This window comes from Eurosta solidaginis, chromosome 2 (genome assembly GCF_040869045.1).
Source record: "Eurosta solidaginis isolate ZX-2024a chromosome 2, ASM4086904v1, whole genome shotgun sequence".
NCBI lineage: Eukaryota > Metazoa > Arthropoda > Insecta > Diptera > Tephritidae > Eurosta > Eurosta solidaginis.
The window spans coordinates 19270921-19294365 of record NC_090320.1 but is presented as its reverse complement, the minus strand read 5'-3'; the positions used below and the strand labels follow the sequence as shown (position 1 = coordinate 19294365).

The 23445-nt window shown below is 36.9% G+C and overlaps 2 protein-coding genes across 25 annotated transcripts in view; both read right to left on the bottom strand.

Moving 5' to 3' along the window:
• Positions 1–23445, bottom strand: part of Lar (tyrosine-protein phosphatase Lar) — a 1659242-nt gene that overhangs the window by 1574536 nt on the left and 61261 nt on the right. The gene's annotated exons all lie outside the window — the stretch shown is intronic.
• Positions 911–16807, bottom strand: LOC137239372 (uncharacterized). Of its 2 annotated transcripts, XM_067764615.1 has the most exons (3): positions 16621–16807; positions 13762–13938; positions 911–3707 (listed from the first exon to the last, which is right to left on the bottom strand). In XM_067764615.1, exon 3 carries the CDS (start codon positions 3609–3611, stop codon positions 2589–2591), a length of 1023 nt encoding a protein of 340 aa, XP_067620716.1. In that variant the 5' UTR covers positions 3612–3707; positions 13762–13938; positions 16621–16807; the 3' UTR covers positions 911–2588. The 2 variants fall into 2 exon arrangements, with proteins under 2 accessions (XP_067620716.1, XP_067620715.1); XM_067764614.1 differs by lacking the exon at positions 16621–16807 and having other exon boundaries at positions 13762–13956.

Sequence of the window (23445 nt, the reverse complement as noted above, 5' to 3'; positions counted from 1 at the left end):
GAGGCAGATAAAGAGAGTGTAAAGCTACGTTTCAACGAAATCCAGAATAAATTTAAAAGTGTACTTGGATTGATAGTAGATAAACCAAAACCAGGTTGCGGCAATACCAATGACGGCAACACTGCTCGTAGGTTTTTCGAAAATTCTGAGGCTAGTTCTGAGATTACGGGATTGGATGTAACGCTCATCAAAATATTCGACACTCTCCTTCGCGCATTAGCATCTGGGTACAATATAAATATCCAAAGGTTTGAAAAATTTGCGGTCGAGACTAAAAAACTATACATAGATCTCTATCCATGGTCTGATATGCCTGTTACAGTTAGTGCATAGTACTGTTATTATAAAATCAGCAATTTTACCTATTCGTCAACTTTCTGAGGAAGCACAGGAAGCCCGTAACAAAGATTTGAGACGATTCAGGGATGATAACACACAAAAGAAGTCGCGTGAAGCCACGAATAGAGATCTTATGAATATGTTGCTTATAACATCGGATCCTTTAGTTAACAGTTTTAGGGAGATACCTAAGAAAAAATTTAAAAGTCTGACTTCAGAAGTTTTAAATTTACTGTCCCCCGATAATGTTGAGGAGTCAATGAATACCCCAGTTGTTTCAAGCTTTCACAGTAGTGTTGCTGATGCTCATGGCTATTCCACAAGTGACTCATCGAATGAAAGTGATGATAGCGAATAATAACATAATTATAAAAGATAACTTACCCTATAACTTTTTGTTGGATCGGGTTTTATTTAATTTAAATCTATTGTCTTTTCTACTTTGTGTGATACTTTACTTTTAAGTTTTTGTAATAAGTAATTTTCACATAATTAATTTAATAAATTTTTATTTGCCGGCTTGAGGTCTGATGTTTTGGAAAATAAAACACAAATGTTTTAAATTTTTTACCAATATATTTCGGTTATGCACGATAACCGTCCTCAGTGTGAACTATAAACAAACAGAACACAAAATAACATATAACTTACATCAAACAACAATTAACAATTATTAACAAAACTTCTTAAACATTGAAAACATACATTTTTGACATGTCTTTCCCTTTGTACGTGGAGTTGTTAACTATTTTGGTTTTTTATTAGATGCCTATAGGAGAGCGCGGTGTTTGCTACATCTGTTTTGTAGTTAATTCTTGTGTTAGTTGGTGTGTTTAGTATATGTAGCATTTCCAGTGTGAATCTCTTTCCACATTGTAGTTCTTGTTGAAGTACTATTGTTTTTTCGAAATTCGGGCAGTGCTTTCTCGTTGCACAATGGGTCATAAGTGCGGTTTTTTGGTTATTTATATTTAAATCATTACAATATTGTAATTCCAGTGTGAATCTCTTTCCATATTGTTGTTGTTGTTGAAGTACTATTATTTTTTCGAAATTCTCGTTGCACAATGGGTCATAAGTGCGGTTTTTTGGTTATTTATATTTAAATCATTACAATATTGTATTGTGAGAAATACAGGAAGAAGTGAGTAGGAGAAAGAGGAGGGAGAGGAAGACAAATAAGTAGCTTGAGTGAGAGAGGAGGTGAGATGGAGAGCTGTCGAGCTACGCAGACAACAATGTTGGGTATATCCTGTTGAAGATACCCAAAACACAATACTGAAATATAATAAATTCGAGTATTTAGTAAAGTATATTTGAGCAGAACATGTTCACACGTTTATTGAATTCAGATGTCTATATCGAATTGAACATCAGCTTATTATTAGTATGTATATCAGAACGAATGTAATAGGAAATGTTAAAAACAAGAGTTGCCATTAGTGTACTAATTTGATTATACATAACATTTTCCCTCCTCTCTCGGATTCATAAGCTGGTATATCTTAGGCGATCCACCGGTTTCTTATTTCGTTCGGAACGTCGCAGCTGAGGAGTCTGCGGCGGTGCATCATCTACTTCGGTACTCACCGGTAGACCTGAAGTTTGATCGGCTTGCGGTCCTTGGGTTGGTGACGTATTTGGCTTGACACTGGGTGCCGAAGACTCGATATCCCAATCGGGCGATTGGGGTTGAAAACTTGTATTAGGTTGTTTTTTGGAACTTGTACTGGTGCTCTCATTTTCGTTCCTCCTTATTTGGTTTTGGTGACGACGAATGGTGTATTTAGGTGTCTCTATGACATACATCATTCTACCGCAAGTTTCAATAATTTTACCTTGTATCCAGCGTTCTCTCCCTGCATAATTACGAGCGTAAACGCGTTGTCCCACTCCGGTACATTCCTTGCCTGTGTGAGAAAGCGAAAGGTTATTGCATTGAAAATTTGTTGGTAACGATATTTGAAAATTGAGTTTACGAAACCAGTTTAAACCGAGAATATTGGTTGCGTCTTCGGAATCCGCAACTAGCAGTGGTAAGAACTCGTCAATATTCTTGCCCTGGACTTGAACTGTGGTTGCTCCTCTAACAGGAACGATAGTCCCCCCGTATGCTTTTAGCTGTTGATTTGTAGGTTGGCACGGTGGTTGGCCGATTTCCCTATAGCCAGTAGATCCAATAACCGAACACGACGCTCCCGTGTCTACTTGGAACGTGAGTTTTGTTTTATTTACGTGTAAGTCCACCATTATTTTCTTTTTGTCATTCCCAAAGTATGTACTGTATCCAATGTACAGATTTCTTCCATATTTTCATCTTCACCGGACTCGATGGCATTGGTGTTGTTGTTTCGAACAGGTTTCTTTGCTCCCATCGCCGACTTACATACCAAGGCTAGGTGCCCAATTTTTGAGCAGCGATTACATTTAGTTTTGTTCTTATAATGATAACAATTTTCTCGTTTATGGGAATTGGAGCATTCGGGACATGATTGTAACATCTGCTCACTTTCTTTGCGAGTTGATGTTCGAGACAGCTGTCCGGATTTCGTTTTTTGAACCACATTGACGGTGGCTGTTTCGGCTCCCTGAATTTCGTTGCATGTACGTACGGTGGCTTCGTATACTGTCGCGATATTAAGTATTTCCTCTAGGGTTGGATTTACTTTTTGTAACGCAGCTGTTTGCACTTTCTCATGTGGAGTATGGATAACGATCATATCACGGATTTTACTGTCCGCGTATGATTCTTCACAGCCCTGCTTAGCACACTTAAATAGGCAGTCTTTTGCTGCCCCTTTTAGTTCAGCTACCCAGTCACTATACGATTGCTCTGATTTCATAAGGGTACGATAAAATTTAACTCTTGCGCTTAGAACGTGTACCTTTTCGACGAAGTGCTGAGTCAGCGCGGAAGTTATTTCTTTGAACGTTTTCTCCTTCACCTTCCCATCAAACAACTTCTGGAGAAGCTCCACGTTTTCAGCTCCGATCCAGCTTAGAATACAAGCGCGTTTTGCGTTATCGTCATTAACCCCGTGAGCTTCAAAATGTTGTTCCAGCTGTAATAGGTATGTACTCCAGCGATCTTGTGTTTTGTTGAATTTATAAAAATTGGGTATAGCAGTGTTCTGCCTCTCGCCACTAGAATGCCGCTCCGCAATCAAGTCCTGCATCATTTTTGTATTTGCTTCTATTACGCTTTTGATGAATGCTTGATTGGACGTTTGTAAGTTCTCCATAAGTGTTATAATAGCTTTTTCGTCCACCATGCTAATAAATTGTGGTTATATTGTTTAGCGTGTGTATACTTTTCTCGAATTTGCACAAACTCGTCGCCAAATGTTGAAGATACCCAAAACACAATACTGAAATATAATAAATTCGAGTATTTAGTAAAGTATATTTGAGCAGAACATGTTCACACGTTTATTGAATTCAGATGTCTATATCGAATTGAACATCAGCTTATTATTAGTATGTATATCAGAACGAATGTAAAAGGAAATGTTAAAAACAAGAGTTGCCATTAGTGTACTAATTTGATTATACATAACATATCCTACTAAGCTTCCTACCATTAATTTGAACACATATATCTTATACCGGCGAGTGTAGTCCTTCCCAACGCAGAAGTCAGAATCCTGTTTCTTTAGCAGCCGAGGCTCTGGTGAGACCCTAAACTCCTCGTAAAACTAGGACGGAATGGCCTAGAAGGTTTAATATTGTCATGTTAAATCATTTCTGAGATGTTGCTGTAGTGATAAAGACAGTCCACGAGGGATTTGAGGAGCGCTATCGATGTTGATGGTCCTTTGCCAGATATAGATCCGGTACGTTCCGGAAAAAAGCACCATTAACGTACAAGCCCGAATATCTCGGGAATATCAACATTGAGAACACTCCCCAAAACTTTCGCTGAGTGTCTTTATTGCTACAAGAACAAGAATATCGACAAATAATGAATCTCAAAACGAAAATCTTGCGGCAATGAAAGTGAATATCTTAAGGGATCGCCTATTCATCTTTTTGAATTGATTTCGTACTTTCTTGCAACCAATATGGATGAGTCATTTCTCTGTTGACTTATTACGGATAGCGAAATTTTCGTCCTGTTTTGGCTTTGTTATCAGCATGTTATGCATGTTATCGCCGAGCCATCGACTGGTTGTTGGTTTCATATCACTGCTTGTTATCGCCGGGTTATTGATTTTATGTTTAGGGTTTATCAGTATCTGATTGATAAAAATCGATAGCAAGAAGATAACTTGTCGAAACCCATTCGGTTAAACTCCAATAACAAATCTATAATTTTCGATAACAAACTGATAGCTTTTTTTACGCCCAATGCAATTTGTTATCGATTACAAATCGATATCTCGTCTTTATTTGATGACGAACCGATAACTCGTCTAAAAGAAATAACAAACCGATAAGTCATCGATCAAGTATATAATCGATATCAAAGTGATACAAATAAGTTCGAAATGGGATTTCAAAGAAATTATATACGGTTTCCGGTTTGGAGACATTGTGAACTTGCGGCCGACATAGGGTCATATTCCAGTCAGCCGTCGATTATAAAAAGAAGGGAAGTTAGATAGATTGTTGTGATGTAATGCACTACGACCTATAGGTCTATTGTGCCCTCATTCTTTTCGCAAAAACTCATCCATGCCATGCTCCCTGCGGAAATCCAGAGAGTGTATGAGTTTACTATCCAGATTTAGGGATCCAAGCATCCTTAGCATTCTTTTTGCGACGACATCACATTCGAGAAGTATGTGTTCTGTAGCAGAAACGACAGAGGTTATTAGACAAGATTGTAATTGTCTACATTATCACCGACTAAATCAACGGCGACCTTATACTGTTTTCACACAGAAACTTAATGATCTCATTTCACCTGCTAATGAAATCGTAAATTTTTTGCTTTCACACAGAAGTAACTGCTCGATTAGTATGAAGGATGAGACAGACAATCATGGCGGAACGATACAAGGTGGGAGCATGGTGACATACCTACAAACAAAAAAAATTCCATGTACTTGTAAATTCGATGGACAAATGTCAAAATCGTCCTGCGCCGGCAGTTGATGTATCAAATCAAATAAAAAAGGTTATAATCAGCTGTTCGATGCGGCCACCTTGTATCGTTCCGCCATGCAGCCAATGACATTTGCTTTGAAAACTAAGAAGCGGAAACGGAAGCGGAACGCTGCCAACAGAGTTGCATTGTGCTTTTGACTTCATTAGGCATTCGATTAGCTATTAATGAAATAATAATAGATTCGAATTTTGTAGGGAAGATTGAGCTCAATAAGCGTCTTAATGTAGAAAATTGCCTTTATTATTCAACATGGACGTCCCAAATGTCGACAATTTTGAATATCCACGTCAATGGCACTACGCTACCAAGTGTCTTACACCCCAAAATCTTGTGTGTGAGTTTCGATTAGGATCTTGGCAAGCATGCAGCGGCAATTGTACCAGAAATCCAGAGCCGTAATAAAATCCGCAAATCTCTTGCTGGCAGTACTTGGGGAAAAGATACAGAAACGCTCATTACCACTTACAAAGCAATTGGGCAGCCGATTGCATGCTACGCGTCCCCAACATGGTTGCCAAGCATAAAGACCACTCACTGGAAGAAGCTACAGACCTGAAAAAATACTGCCCTCTGAACCGCCACGGGTTGTCTTCTTATTGTCCCCAGAACACTATCTACATAATGAGGCGAGAATACTCCCTATCAGGGAGAGAAATGAAATGCTAACCAAACAGTTCCTGTTGAATACCCAGAAACCTGGGAATCCCAACAGACATCTGATTGATGAGCCAAATGAATGCGTAATATATTAACATTTGGTATTATGTTTAGAACTCAATAGCATCCGCATATTGACCGATCAATCTAGGAATCTCACAGTGAAGTTGTTCAATATTTACCCAGTATAAAAAAAAAATAAATGTAAGGCGCGATAACCTCCGAAGAGATCTAAGGCCGAGCTTCTCTTCCAATTTGCGTCGTGCTCCTCTTGATTTTTCCCTACAAATTGGCCGGACGGGACCTACATGTTTTATGCCGACTCCGAACGGCATCTGCAAGGCAGATGAGTTTTCACTGAGAGCTTTTCATGGCAGAAATACAATCGGAGCGCTTGCCAGACACTGCCGAGGGGCGATCCCGCTTAGAAAAATTTCTTCTAATTGGAAAATCTTATTTCTAAAATTTGATGTTGCTTTGCCCGGGAGTTGAACCCAGGGCATACGGTGTGATAGGCGGAGCACGCTACCATCACACCACGGTGGTCGCCCAGTATATTAAGTAATAATTCAGTTTGAATTCAACAATGTTTAGATGGATAGATCGCGTGTTACTGGCGTCGCTCTTAATTGTTTTGAACTATTTTCGTGTTCAAATTGAAGGCGGAGTAGCATGAAAGTCGAAATTTCGCTGGCTACTTGCGGTACGGTGATGCAGAAGGCGAGGCTGTTGTGACCAATTCTAAGCTAGATATCTTTCATTGCTGATCATTTGCGTTTCAAGACGCTTTGCTCAGTGGGAGTCCTGAAGAATGCCTGAACATTATTTCTTCGGAAACTCTGAGGAGATCCATAGACTAGAATAAGATTCAAGGGATTAATGAACTTAACATATATGGCTCGTATCGTTTCACAACTTTTCCAATACAATTGCCGACCTCATCAAGTCGGGAAGCATCCTGTTACAAGAATTTGTCATATTTAGCAGTCTACTCTCTGGCGAGCACAAGTTCCTTGTAGAAGGAGGGCGAAAGAGACCTAAAAAGATTAAAACTAAGAAGAGAAGGCGCGTAATATCTCCGAGGGAAATTAAGACCGAGCTTCTCTGCCAAATTGCTTGATGCTTCTTTTTTGAGTAAATATTGAGAATAAAATATTGCAATTTGGCATAAGGGTTCCTTGGCGTTCATCTCCCATCGCTATTAAAAATGAAGAAAATCGGATGATAACCACGCCCACTTTTTACATATATAACATTTTGAAAAATACATAAAACCTGATAATTTAGTAAATAATTCATCAAAAATGTTAAAATTTAATGTGTGAACTGATATTAAGAGTCTTTATTTTACAATAAATATTATTAATCATAAATCAAAAACCGTATACTTGTTTTTTATTTGTTCTAATTAGCTGAACAAACGGATTTTGTTCTACCTTTTGTTATTCAAATGTCTTTATTGATATTCTAGCGAAATAAAATGACGCATTTTGCTATACCTTTTCAAAATAAAATTTGTTTGCAATTGTTTGTTTATTTATATGTGGGCGATTCCGAAATAAGGTCCATCACAAACCGGAACACAAAACACACTAACAAAATATAACGTCCTTTTGCTTTTAATAAAATTTTGTTTAGACTTTTATTTAGCACTTTAGATAAGGGAGGATTTATAAATTTATCCTGCCCTTATCCTTATTATTTTCCTAGTACTTGAAATTAAAAAAGCTTTCAGATGTTAAATTGGTCTGTTTACCAACATTTTTCCGGAAAGTTCGAGTAAGATATCTTATTGTTGTCTAAAATTTGTCAAGTCCATTAGTTGATCCATATAATGGCCGATAACTTTATTTCTGTTTAGCCAACGAACAAAACTTATATCTTGTCAGAAAGAGGGCATTTTGCGCTTTCAGCAGTGTATGAACTGTTAATTGATGTAAGAGAAATCTTACAAAATATGACGAAAATTGAAGTTGTTGTATCTCTTTTTTAATTTATATATACAGAGGATTATCTGATGAAAATCTTAAATCAGTTCTGATTTCAAAAATATATGAATTATAAAGTTAAATGTAAACAACGTAACCTCGGGACGGACAAGGCGACAGCTGTTCCGATTATATCTTGTAAATCTCTTCAAAGCCTTTTCTACCGGGAGTGGGATTTGAACCCGCACTCCTACGATGGTTGAAGTGTTACAAGCGCATTCAGCCACGTAATGCCTTAGTTGTTGTAAACTTTATCCCAATTGCCTTTCTCGCTTATTTTATTCTTTGTACACAGTATATACATTGTATGTAATCATGTGTTAAAGATATGTTTTTGTTGGCGGTTTCAGTGAAACTGGTATTGTTTTTGTAAATAGTCACATCCCTCTCCCTTTTCATACAAATGAGAAATAGTGCTTTTAAATAGAAACCTCACGCAAAGCGTCCTTACGGAGATAAGATGTGCTCTGATCGCTGCACAGTGTTTCGTGTAGAACAAGCTAGCTGGACAAAAACAAAGTTCTTATTCCAAGAAAAGTGTAATGAGAAATGAAAGATAACAAACAACATAACGGGATTTTTGCTTTTCTTTTGATATTTTTGCTCATATATATTGAGTAATTGAAGTAAGAAGGCAGGAGTGGACGTAAAATGCATTGATTAATTTGCAAAATTCTTGATGAATATTAAGCTTCCTATTTCTTTTAAGTGAACACTTTTATATAATTTTTTTGATGGATTCTATGCTCGAAGGTAAGTAAAATTTTTTAATAGTAATTCTTTCGCAATTAGAGTATTTTCAATAAATTTAGCATTCCGTTATTAAGAAGAAAAGGTATTTTTTCTCTATATTTTTAACTTTAGGGTCAAAAAAGTTACATACATCCGCGGACATCCGGGCTAAATTTTACATATGTTATAGGCGCAAGTATTCTCTAATAGCCGAAAGAAAGAACCATTGCGAATTCTTTGCACATCTATTTTTAATTTTTTTGTGTAGATTTAGTTATCTCTACATATAAAATAGGATGTATGCACGTACCAGCTCCGAAGAGATATTTGAACTTTTAAAGCTGATCTACAAACGGCAAAACCAATTCCCAGGTACAGGGAACAAACACGTAGCCATGAAACACACAAAAATAACCGCGCAAGGTCAACAAGAGCACACCAAAAGCAAAAAGGCGAATATCACTGACTTCAACCTGCCACAACCTACCGCACCAGTCACCAAGGATCAAAAACAGGTACATACAAAGCAATCCTAATACAGGTATAACCACACAGGAACGCTACACAAAACAACCCCATTTGGTAGCATCTACGCCAATACCTGAATGTAATATAAATACTCCACAACTGATAACAAATCAGAACGATCAACGACACTTAAGATGGCAGCACAACAATCATCAACTATTCACCCTGTCGGAAAATCAACAACACAAAGCAGTTTAGTTATAACCGTACCAAGAACGGATTTTTTTGACATTTGGGTTCAACATTTCAAGGAAACCAGATATAAAGAATTATTTAGTTTTGATGTACTTAAGTACGATTTAAGCGAAGCAGCCGAGTATTCGATAAAAAGTTTAAGCTTACAAATATCGGCATATTCGTCGAAGCTGGATCAAAAGTGGAACAACTCTGGAAGACATAAGGAGCGAGTTTTGAATAAAAACTCGGAGTGGCTTTCGGGTCCAGACTTCACATTTACAAAAACGGTGGATTCAAAGATGCCACCAGACCAACCAACCACTTCTTCAGGTAACCCCAGCCCCGGAAGACGAAAGAAGGGCTTTTTTAGCTGCAGTGAAAAACCCAAACGGCTTCGAGTGGACAACGTATCAACGCGTATGTTCGGCAACAGAAATGTTGCTAACATTATAAAAAAATTACAGGAAACCACTCAAATATCCGGCAAAAAGATGACATGTGAGCCAGATGCAAGATGCTTGAGCAATGTAGAAGTTTTAGCATACTACGTATACAGCAAGTCGACAACTCATGGGTACAAAACGACTCGGGAGTGGAGCATCAGGCAGGCCATAAGGTTTATCCATCATTTTATAGTCTAAGAAAAGCTAAGGCAGAATGCTATCCAAATGAAATTGATGTGGGTGAAACACGTGCGGATATTAAAGTCCAGTCCGTATTAGATAAAACTGTTGAGCGTTTAGTTTTAGCAAATCAAGAAGTGTTTGTTAGTTTATTACCTACAAACTTGACGTATACTTTAATCAGCAAGTGGAGGTTATTAGACAAGATTGTAATTGTCTACATTATCACCGACTAAATCATCGGCGACCTTATTTACAACATGGACGTCCCAAATGTCGACAATTTTGAACATCCACGTCAATGGCATTACGCTACCGACTGTCCTACACCCCAAAATCTTGTGTGCGAGTTTCGATTAGGATCTTGGCAAGCATGCAGCGGCAATTGTACCGAAAATCCAGAGCTGTAATAAAATCCGCAAATCTCTTGCTGGCAGTACTTGGGGGAAAAGATAAAGAAAAGCTCATTACCACTTACAAAGCAATTGGGGAGCCGATTGCATGCTACGCGTCCCCAATATGGTTGCCAAGCATAAAGACCACTCACTGAAAGAAGCTACAGACCTGAAAAAATACTGCCCTCAGAACCGCCACGGGTTGTCTTCTTATTGTCCCCAGAACACCATCTACATAATGAGGCGAGAATACTCCCCATCAGGGAGAGAAATGAAATGCTAACCAAACAGTTCCTGTTGAATACCCAGAAACCTGGGAATCCCAACAGACATCTGATTCATATTTCATGCATGCATAAAACTTTTTTAACTCGGGTAGCAATGAATTGTTCATACTGTTTCACTAGTACAGCGCACATACTTTTTGTATAAATAAATATGTTTAGAATTCAAAAGATATGAATGTTACGTACTTTTTCATGCATTTAGCATGCATTCATCCTGCATGCATACAATTTATTTCATCTGGGCAGGTTTCTGTGATTTATGTGAATATAAGAGAAAGAGGATCTGAATCCTTAGAATTTATCCTCAACCTACGAGTAGTTGCAAGACTTTTAGTATAGGCAGCACTTTATAATAGGGTAAGATATATCAGAGTTATGCTAAGCATAGCGATCTTATGGAGAACTACATGTAACCGGTAGAAGTTACAATTAATATTAGTACACAGACTTCTTTCAAAGGAGTAATTTTTACGGCAGCTTTAGTTAGCAGAAGCTCACTAGACATTGAATCGTTTGAATTCTTTTCACAATACCTTCACCAGCGTTGAATGCGTAATATATTAACACTTGGTATTATGTTTAGAACTCAATAGCATCCGCATATTGACCGATCAATCTAGGAATCTCAAAGTGAAGGTGCTCAATATTTACCCAGTATATTAAGTAATAATTCAGTTTGAATTCAACAATGTTTAGATGGATAGAGCGCGTGTCAATGGCGTCGCTTTTAATTGTCTTGAACTATTTTCGTGTTCAAATTGAAGATGGAGTAGCATGAAAGTCGAAATTTCGCTGGCTACTTGCGGTATGGTGATGCAGAAGGCGAGACTGTTGTGACCAATTCTGAGCTAGATATCTTTCATTGCTGATCATTTGCGTTTCAAGACGCTTTGCACAGTGGGAGTCCTGAAGAGTGCCTGAACATTATTTCTTCGGCAACTCTGAGGAGATCCACAGATTAGAATAAGATTCAAGGGATTAATGAACTTAACATATATGGCTCGTATCGTTTCACAACTTTTCCAATACAATTGCCGACCTCATCAAGTCGGGAAGCATCCTGTTACAAGAATTTGTCATATTTAGCAGTCTACTCTCTGGCGAGCACAAGTTCCTTGTAGAAGGGGGGGGGGGGGGGGGGGGGGGGCGAAAGAGACCAAAAAAGATTAAAACTAAGAAGAGAAGGCGCGTAATATCTCCGAGGGAAATTAAGACCGAGCTTCTCTGCCAAATTGCTTGGTGCTTCTTTTCAAATTTTACAAGAATTGGCAGAATGAGATTACCTAGTTTCTGTTAACCCCAAACGGCGACTGGAAGGCCAATCAGTTTTTCGTTAAACAAATCAAGATAAATATTGACTTCCATATATCAAAATGCTGAGGATGAAAAAAGGAATTGATTTAGCCATGCCCCTCCATTTGTCCGTCCATTTGCACACGATAACTTGAGTAAATATTCAGAATAAAGTATTGCAATTTGGCATAAGGGTTCCTTGGCGCTCAATCGGATGATAACCATGCCCACTTTTTACATATATAAAATTTTGGAAAACACATAAAACCTGATTATTTAGTAAATAATTAATCTAGAGTGTTAAAATTTCATGTGTGAACTGATATTAAGAGTCTTGATTTTACAACAAATATTATTAATCATAAATCAAAAACAGTATGCTTGTTTTTTGTTTGTTCTAATTAGCTGAACAATCAGACTTTGTTCTACCTTTTGTTATTCAAATGTCTTTATTGATATTTTAGCGAAATGAAATGACGCATTTTGCTATACCTTTTCAAAACAAGATGTGTTTGCAATTGTTTGTTTATTTATATGTGGGCGATTCCGAAATAAGGTCCATCACAAACCGGAACACAAAACACACTAACAAAATATAACGTCCTTTTGCTTTTAATAAAATTTTGTTTAGACTTTTACTTAGCACTTTAGAAAACAGAGGATTTATAAATTGATCCTGCCCTTATCCTTATTATTTTCCTAGTACTTGAAATTAAAAAAGCTTTCAGATGTTAAATAGGTCTGTTTACCAACATTTTTCCGGAAAGTTCGGGTAACATTTCTTATTGGTATCTAAAATTTGTGAAGTCCATTAGTTGATCCATATAATGGCCGATAACTTTATTTCTGTTTAGCCAACGAACAAAACTTATATGTTGTCAGAAAGAGGGCATTTTGTGCTTTCAGCAGTGTATAAACCGTCAATTGATCCTTGGAGATGTGAGAGAAATGTTACAAAATATGAAGAAAATTTAAATTGTTGTATCTTTTTTTAATTTATATATATAGAGGATTATCTAAGGAAAATCTTAAATCAGTTCTGATTTCAAAAATATATGAATTTTAAAGTTAAATATAGATTTTATTGGTTATTCAACAATTTCATATGAAGACACAAAAGAAAACAATACAAAATAGCTTGCATTTTTCTTGTGAATATATTTGTCGACTAGAAACAGTTAAATGGGAATATCTTATCCAAATTGCAATGGATTTATTACGGCCTCTTTAAATTTTAATTTATTTTGTAGTTTTGTTCTATTTCCTCCATAAAACTAACATTTGTACATCGTTAGAAACACAAGAACGTGCTTTATTAATGGCCAAAAAATTTGTCGAAGAATAAATAGAGGGAAGTTATATACCAGTATACGTCTCCGCTTACGAAAAGGGGTTTTGGGCTCTTAGCCCGGACTTTGAGGGCGTATTCGAAGTTCCAGGTATGCGATTTTGTTTACTCTCCTAGACATAAAACTTGATGTCTCGCAAAAAATATATTTTCAATATCATAAAGTGTAAAGATATTTCAGATTTCGAAAAGTTTTGATTCGTTAAGTTTTGCATACTTTCACAAGAATTAAAAAACTGCTTCTATTTTTTGTCGCGTCCGAACTTCATCATATATGTACTTACATTTTTGAGGTACCCACAATTGTTGGTTCAAATATTGCAATATCCGCTCAGTCCACTGCTCATGTTTTCTTTTATGCAGGTTGAAATGCGTCCGAATGTGGCGCCCGTTACCAAGGACTTGCACATATGTATTTGCAAAGTGTGTTATTGAGTTGGCACGTGTACAATGAAAGTATTCTTAATGAAAAGTATAATGGGTACACTTAATTAGTTTTATCTGTTTCGACACGTGTAAATAAAAAATAAGATTTTAAGAATTTGAAAAAAACAAAAGTACCTCTAAATTTAAGTTAAAGCTAAAGACGGTAACATAATGGGCATAAACGAATCGAGATAAATATAGACTTCCATATATCAAAATGCCGAGGATAAAAAAGGAATTGATTTAGCCATGTCCGTCCATCTGTCCGTCTATCTGTCGGTGCACACGATATCCTGAGTAAATATTGAGAATAAAGTAGTGAAATTTGGTATATGGCTTCCTTGGCGCTCGTCTCCCATCGCTATTAAGAGTTAGGGAAGTCGGATGGTAACCACGCCCACTTTTTACATATATACAATTTTTGAAAACACATAAAACCTGATTATTTAGTAAATAATTCATCTAGAATGATACAATTTGATGTGTGGATTGATATTAAGACACTTCTTATTTTTTTTAATGGGCCTGGCACCGGCAATACGAGGATAACTGGTGGCAGCGAATGGAGACGAACAAGAAGCGAGAGAGTTGAGTTTTACTTTTGCCGTAAACAAGAAAGGCCGAAAAGTCGTGAGCCGTCAATTCTTAAATTCAGTTCATTATATTAAACCCTGTATCCTCTTTTTTAATATTTAAAAATATTGGAAATCAGCAAATGCTGTCTGTCAGCTTGCAGACCAAGCGGCCAGTGTCTCGTAATTGTGGTAGTGCTCCTAAACATTTATTTTTTGACCTATGTACAAGGTCGTATTGATGGCGTATGCTGATTATATAGATATCATCGGCTTGAACACCCGTACCGTTAGGTCAGCTTGCAGACCAAGCGGCCAGTGTCTCGCAATTGTGGTAGTGATCCTAAACATTTATTTTTTGACCTATGTACATGGTCGTATTGATGGCGTATGCTGATTATATAGATATCATCGGATTGAACACCCGTACCGTTAGTTCCGATTACTCCAAACTGGAAAAAGAAGCTATAAAGATGGGTTTGATAGTGAATGAGGACAAAACGAAGTACCTGCTGTCATCGAGCAAAGCCAGCTAACATGCGTTTTGCAACCACACTACTGTTGGCAGCAATAATTTCGAAATAGTAATAGACTTCGTTTATTTGGGAATCAGCATTAACACTAACAACAACACCAGCTCTGAAATCCTGCGAAGAATCACTCTCCAATACTTTGGGCTAGGTAGGCAATTGAAGAGTAAAGTCCCCTCTCGGCAAACGGAAATCATTATCTACAAGTCACTTATCGTACCCGTCCTGTTATGTGGTGCAGAAGCATGGACCATGACAGCATCAGATGAAGCGGCTATGGGAGTGCTAGAAAGAAAAGTTCTTCGAAAGATTTATGGCCTGTACGAGCTTTACGCAGACATCATCATCATAGTCCAGTGAATTAAAATGCAGCGGCTACGCTGGCTAGGTCATGTTATGCGAATGAAGGATAACGTCCGGCTAAGAAAGTGTTTCTATCGGAACCCGCCTATGGAAGAGAGGAAGAGGACAGCCCCCACTCTGCTAGAAAGGCCAGGTGGAAAACGATTTAAACTCCTTTGGTGTGACCAATTGGCGCCAGTTTGGAGAGCGAAGAAGCGCCAGTTACGTAAGTAAGTAATTTGGCCAGGTTCTCGTTTGTAATTTGGCCAGATTCTCTTAGTTATCTTGCAGTTGTCGGAGGAGTATCAGTTGCAGACTGCTAACTCCTTGAATCTGATATGTATGTTTGTTTTGATTGATGTAAGTAGATGATGCATCTCGACCGCTTTCAGGCAGTGCCCCTGCCCTTGCAAGTTCATCAGCAAGTTCATCTTGCAAGTTCGTTGCAATCGATGTTCCTGTGACCACGGTTATGTTTGCGAAGTTAGCTGCATCTTGAGGCGACCTCTTGCAGCTGCTGACGGCGTTAGATGAAGTGATTTGTGAGTTAAGCACCATGAGCGCCGCGTAAAAGCATACCTCGCACCCTCCTACCGACTTCTATGACAGGAGCGTACACAACCTTTCTATACCCAGAACTTCCGCTTGGAAAAAGAAATTATAATGACGGACTGACAGCGACACTTTAAGTTGTTCACAGAAGACACCCGCTCCCATACCCCAGTAGTGAGTGAGAGTGAAGATGTGTCCTTCTTTGTGCGGTGTGTGGAAGTCCACGTAGCTTTTGGCTACCATTCATCAGGGAATGGCCAAAGCAATTCTTTTACATGCGGTTCAAACAGCTCACTTCTACAGGCCACTTGGCGCCAAGTATCCTCTGAGAGGTCACTGAACACACGTTTAAGAGTGAGCTAATGTGAGGAGGCGACAACCCACATAATGGGCTTAAGGGCTAGCTGGGGAATTTTATCGGCAGAGTCCGACCCACAAAAGGTGCGACTGCAAGTGGGTGTCGGCCTTTAATCAAGCGACTCTCTTTACAAACGTGTATAGTAATATTATCATTCCCGTTGAGAGAGTTGTTTGCTGGGCTTGGAATCCGTCAAAACCACGCTTCAAAAGAAAAAACAAGCTTCGGATTATAAACCAACAGTTTTCTGATGACGCGCCTTGCAAAAGTTTAGAGTTCTTTGATTTAGGGGTATGCACTAGGGCTCTGAAAAATATTCTATTTTAGATTTTTGTACGATTATTTCACTTAAGTTTTGCATACCTTCACAAGCATTTAAAAATTATTTATATTTCTTGTTGCGCAAAATGCAATGTTTTTTGTCGTCTGATTACTTTCTGAATTTTGACTTCTGCAACTTTTTTCAGCCGTCTAGTTTTCCCGAAGCATTTGTTCATGGTTGTTTTTCCACTTAACCAAAAATGTCCGGAGACATATCCAAACATTAGTGCTGCAAAAAAGTTTTAAAATTGTGCAAATTGCGCGAATAAATTGAAATATTTAGTAGCTCTTGCATTTCTTCCAGAGAATTTCATATCGGTAGCGAAGAAAATGAATATAATTTCGCAAAACAAAACTTATTGAGTTAATTCGAGTTAACGTGTATTGGATTGCCACTTCCTGGAACACACCAACGTTGGAGGAAGGCGTTATATCTAATCGAGATATGGAGTATGTATAATATCACCAAATTGGGGTGAAGTCCAAAGAGATAATTCCATCGACAGGTGGCACAACGCCATTCGCCATTCGCAATGCGTTTGGGACACACCCAAAAAAAATTTAATTTCTAAATAAAATTAACAAGTACAGCTGGGTATAAAAACGAACAGGCAATAACAGAAAGAAAACTGCAGCAATTTTCAGCTGAAGGCGAGCAATATCGAAATCGCAAGAAAAAATATTGTAACGATTTTTAGGAAATTGATGATTATTATGGCACTTCTATTAACGTTCGATTCGCTGAACTGTCCAATAAATAATTCAAATATTGAGTATGGAAAAATTTTCTTTATTTGCAATTCTACTGTGGCAGTAGTACAATTACATTACAAGCGTTCTTCAATTATAGCGTTTCTAATCAAACTGATTCCTTATTCCTCAGCTTGCGCTGGTAAGGTCTAGACTTTTCACGAACAGCCTTCCCGAACAACCGCTTATTTATTTATCTTTATGTATCTGGTATTCACTTTTCTCTTCTGGTTATATGCGAGTGATGTCTTTTGTTTACATTTGGACTTAATTAATGCCCTTTAATCCTTTTCAGTTGGGATTGGTTAGTTTGAAATTTATGTAGCCCATTTTAAGAAATATTAAAAGACAAAAATAGCAACGAAATGTGTAAAATAAAAAAGATTAAAGGTGATTTAATCGAATTATTTAAGAAAAAACGAAAATAAACAAGTAAATGTGTAACCGAACATTATATACTCAGCGTGAACTTCGATTGTACATTTCATTTCAGATAAATTACTTTTCTACATAACACGTGGCAGCGCCCGTTTAAAAAATGTCTCCCCATTTCCTCTTACAATAAAACTTGATAAGTGAAATATCATTGATTCAAAACAATTTTTTGCTAAATTATAGCTTATTATTCTAGTCTACGACCCTTTTAAACTTGTTTTATATCTAAGTAGCCGTGGACTTTAACCGATCTCGGCTATTTTTGCTAGAAATATTTTCTGCTATAAGGAAAATATGTGAACACAATTTCATTACGATATGTTAATTTTTCTTCGAGTTATGGCTCCCGAAATATAGAAAATTGCTTAGTCATAAAAGGGGCGGCGCCACGCCCATTTTTTAAAATTTGAAGCTTTTTCCTATTCACTGTTATAAATACACTTGCGCAATGAGATACCATTGATATAAAGCTCTTTTTTGCAAAGATATATCTTATTTTATTCGTCCACGACCCTTTAAAATATCTTTTATATAAAGGTGGGCGTGGTCCTTAACCGATTTCGTTAATTTTTCTTCAAAACATTCCTTATAGTAAAGGCAACCTATCTGCCGAATTTTTTTACGATACGTTTAACCATTTTTATTTATGATTAATAATATTTGTAAAATTGATTTTATCACAAGTTGGCGGTGCCACGCCCATTTAAAATTTTTTTTTTTCAAACTTTCATCAAGAGTCTCAATATCAGTCCACACGTCAAATTTCAACATTCTAGGTGTGTTAGTAACTAAATAATCAGGTTTTTCGTGTTTTCCAAAATTATATATATATAAATAGTGGGCGTGGTTATCATCCGATTTCGCTCATTTTCAATACAAATCTATTCTGGGTCCAGATAAGCACGTGTACCAAACTTGGTCAAGATATCTCAATATGTACTCAAGTTATCGTGTTAACGGTCAGACGGACAGACGGACGGACATGGCTCAATCAAATTTTTTTTCGATACTGATGATTTTGATAAATGGAAGTCTATATCTATCTCGATTCCTTTATACCTGTACAACCAACCGTTACCCAATCAAAGTTAATATACTCTGTGTGCAAAGCACTCTGAGTATAAAAAAGGTAAGCATTTCCTTTAATATGCGCTCCATTTCTAAGCAATGTGCGCTCCACTTTTATATTATTATTTCTCATAAATATTTTTAAAATCTCTATGTCAAAATTTTAAAATTAACGTTCAGCAAGAATATAAAATATGTCTTTATATAAGAGGTCGAAAACTCTCTGAAGTTGGCAAGACAACTTTTACGTAATTTATCCGTGAAACAAAAAAAATTTCCGCGACTATACATATTTTATAAAATATCGTGTGGCATGCCAACTTCATGTGAAGTCAGGGTGCCACCCTCAGAAAACCCCCTAAGATAAGGTGCACTATAAACAAAGTATGAATTTTTTTTCGAATTTATTAAATATGCTACGTATCTACGGAAAATTCACATGCAAGAATTATTTTCCTGACTGGTATCTAACATGGTTTTCGAAAAGTGATAGATATTTTCTAAAATATTCGTCCACGACCCTTTAAAAAATCTTTTATATAAAAGTGGGCGTGGTCCTATACGGATTTCGTTAATTTTTCTTCAAAACATTCCTTATAGTAAAGGCAACCTCTCTGCCGAATTTTTTTACGATACGTTTAACCATTTTTGATTTATGATTAATAATATTTGTAAAATTGATTTTATCACAAGTGGGCGGTGCCACGCCCATTTTAAAATTTTTTTTTTCAAACTTTCATCAAGAGTCTCAATATCAGTCCACACGTCAAATTTCAACATTCTAGGTGTGTTAGTAACTAAATAATCAGGTTTTTCGTGTTTTCCAAAATTATATATATATAAATAGTGGGCGTGGTTATCATCCGATTTCGCTCATTTTCAATACAAATCTATTCTGGGTACAGATAAGCACGTGTACCAAACTTGGTGAAGATATCTCAATATGTACTCAAGTTATCGTGTTAACGGTCAGACGGACAGACGGACGGACATGGCTCAATCAAATTTTTTTTCGATACTGATGATTTTGATAAATGGAAGTCTATATTTATCTCGATTCCTTTATACCTGTACAACCAACCGTTACCCAATCAAAGTTAATATACTCTGTGTGCAAAGCACTCTGAGTATAAAAAAGGTAAGCATTTCCTTTAATATGAGCTCCATTTCCAAGTAATGTGCGCTCCACTTTTATATTATTATTTCTCATAAATATTTTTAAAATCTCTATGTCAAAATTTTAAAATCAACGTTCAGCAAGAATATAAAATATGTCTTTATATAAGAGGTCGAAAACTCTCTGAAGTTGGCAAGACAACTTTTACGTAATTTATCCGTGAAACAAAAAAAATTTCCGCGACTATACATATTTTATAAAATATCGTGTGGCATGCCAACTTCATGTGAAGTCAGGGTGCCACCCTCAGAAAACCACCTAAGATAAGGTGCACTATAAACAAAGTATGAATTTTTTTTTCGAATTTATTAAATATGCCACGTATCTACGGAAAATTCACATGCAAGAATTATTTTCCTAACTGGTATCTAACATGGTTTTCGAAAAGTGATAGATATTTCTAATTTTGTTTCACGGATAAATTACGGTAAATTCACGGAAATTTGCCCAATAGTTAATTTCTTTCCACGTAGAATTTGTCTTGCCTACTTCAGGGAGGTATTTTTTGCTAATATTTGTCCATTTATATAAAGGAAATGCTTAAAATTTTTTTAGTTTCTTTTTATTTTTTTTTAGGAAAATGCTTTTGGTATGCTAGTCGCGTTATTTAAAGTGTGAAAATAAGAAAATTTTGTGTTGCACCTAAAAAATTTAATCATGGAAAAAGAGGACGAAATGGTGTTCAAGATTTTCTTGAGATTTTGGCTTTTGCCTCGCTAATTACTTACACTGATTGTCAAAGCAATTCAAAAGCACACACAAGAAAATTCGTACGTTTAAATTCATAATGTTGCTAGTTGCATATAGGAGAAATTCTGGAGGAAGCATGGTAAGTCACGTCAATATATATATTGATAGTCGGGCGGCGATAATCTCACACAGTACTTCATAAAGAACTGTTTTGGAAGCATTGGAAAACATCGTTCAGGCTTTGACCACACATCTATACTGGGTTCACCACCATAAAGTGATAGAAGGTAATGAAAAGGACGATGAGTTGGCAAAGGAGGGTGCAACACTCGCTGAATCGACGGTAGACATATATACGTAAGTCCGGGCACCTGAGGGGTGTTCTTCCGTTTGGTGGTAAAACAAATTCTGGTAACACTATGGACACGGCCAATTTACCTTAACCTAACCTTATAGGAGTGCAGTTTTTATTTTCTAGAGAGAAATCCGCATTTTAGTATATTTGTGTTTCAATCAATGCGGTCAAGTTTGGGAAAAGAAGCATCAAAATTATTTAGAAAACGTTTTTCTAAGCGTGCTCGTCCCTCAACAGTCGTATTAATCTGCCGTTAAATAAAACAATTTGTAGTAAAAATTAAAAATAGCTCGATGGAAATCGGAAGAGGACTTTGGCTAAGTTGTTATTATTATTATTATTAAATGACTCTAGTACTTATCCTAGCGAACTTATTATTGAATATGATCGCACAAAATGCGAAAAACCAGAAAATTTCCCATCACCGAAATCGAAACTTGAAGTGGAACTGAAACCGAGTACTGAACTGAAGCCAAAACCGAAAAGAGATATCAGAATTGGTGACCGAAACTTGAAACTTGAACTGTAACACAAACCGGAACGTATAATCCCAAGCCAGAAGAGCTAACCCAGGATTCAAAATTGAAATAGACCGCGAAACTGAAGACCAAACTTGAACTAAAACCATAAAGTGAACTTAAAATATAACTGAAATTGGAATCGGAACCGACACTAGAACCTGAACTGACATCGAAATCGAAAACATATATCAGAACCGGAAACCGAAGTTGAAACTGAGTGAGAAACCAAAACTGGAACTTGAACTGAAACACAAATCGGAACCTTTAATTCGAAGCCGAAACCGGAACTTACACTGATACTGAAACAAAACTAATTAGGATTCGAAATTGAAACAGCCAGCGAAACTGAAGACCAAACTTGAACTAAAACTATAAAATGAACTGAAAAAATAACTGAAATTGGAGTCGGAATCGGAACCGATACCAGAAACTTGAACGGAATCCGGAATCGTAAAAAAATCCTCCAACTTCCGATACTAAAAGCCGAAACCAGTACGAAACCCGAAATTGGAACTAAGACCGAAATCTTAAGCACTGAAACTGGAACCAGAATTTAAATTGAACCCGGAACTGAAAACTGGGCTGAACTTAATTCAGATTTTCTATTGGAACTGACGCCGAAATCAACTAAAATTTGACCCGGAACAGGAAAGCAGAACGGAAATCGGAACCGATATTGGAACTGAGACTGGAACGGGAGCTAAAATTGGAAACTGTATTAAAATCAAATCAGACACCGGAACATGAACAAAATTTTGAAATAAAATCGGAACCTTAACCAGAATATATACGGCCCACAAACTGAAACCAATAGCGGGAACGCACAGCAGAATTGAAATCAAAAACGGAACATTAATTTGAATAGCGACCGAAACTGCAACCCGAACTGAAATTGGAACTGAGATTTGAGCTGAAACCTGGAACTGTATTGGTTCCGATTTTTATTTACCAAATAAAAGGCCCTACATACTGGAACTCAGACCGGAAAACCTAACCTAAAGCGGAACTTGAATGTTAGTCATAACCTGAACTCAAACCGGAACAGTAACTGAGATAGTAGCTGAAATCGTAAGCTGGAGTGTAAGGGGTTCGCGAATCGAACTGAAACTGAAACCGTCCGTAAACACGATAACTTGAGTAAATTTTGAGGTATATTGATAAAATTTGGTATGTAGGTTCTTGGGCACCTATCTCAGATCGCTATTTAAAATAAACGAAATCGGATCATAACCACGCCCACTTTTTCGATATCGAAATTTACGAAAAACCGAAAAAGTGCGATAATTCATTACCAAAGACGGCTAAAGCGATGAAACTTTGTAGGTGGGTTGACCTTTTGACATAAAACAGAAAATTAGTAAAATTTTGGACAATAGGCGTGGCACCGCCCATTTTTAAAAGAAGGTAATTTCAAAGTTTTGCAAGCTGTAATTTGGCAGTCGTTGAAGATATCATGATGAAATTTGGCAGGAGCGTTACTCCTGTAACTGTATGTGTGCTAAATAAAAATTAGCAAAATTGGATTACGAACACGCCGACTTTTAAAAAAAAATTGTTTTAAAGTCAAATTTTAACAAAAAATTTAATATCTTTACAGTATATAAGTAAATTATGTCAACATTCAACTCCAGTAATGATATGGTGCAATAAAATATAAATTTAAAATAAAATTTCAAAATGGGCGTGGCTCCGCCCTTTTTCATTTAATTCGTCTAGAATACTTTTAATGCCATAAATCGAACAAAAATCTATCAATCCTTTTGGTAGGAGCATAGATTTTATGACGCTAACTGGTTTCTGTGAAAATGGGCGAAATCGGTTGAAGAAACGCCCAGTTTTTATACACAGTCGTCCGTCTGTCCTTCCGCTCG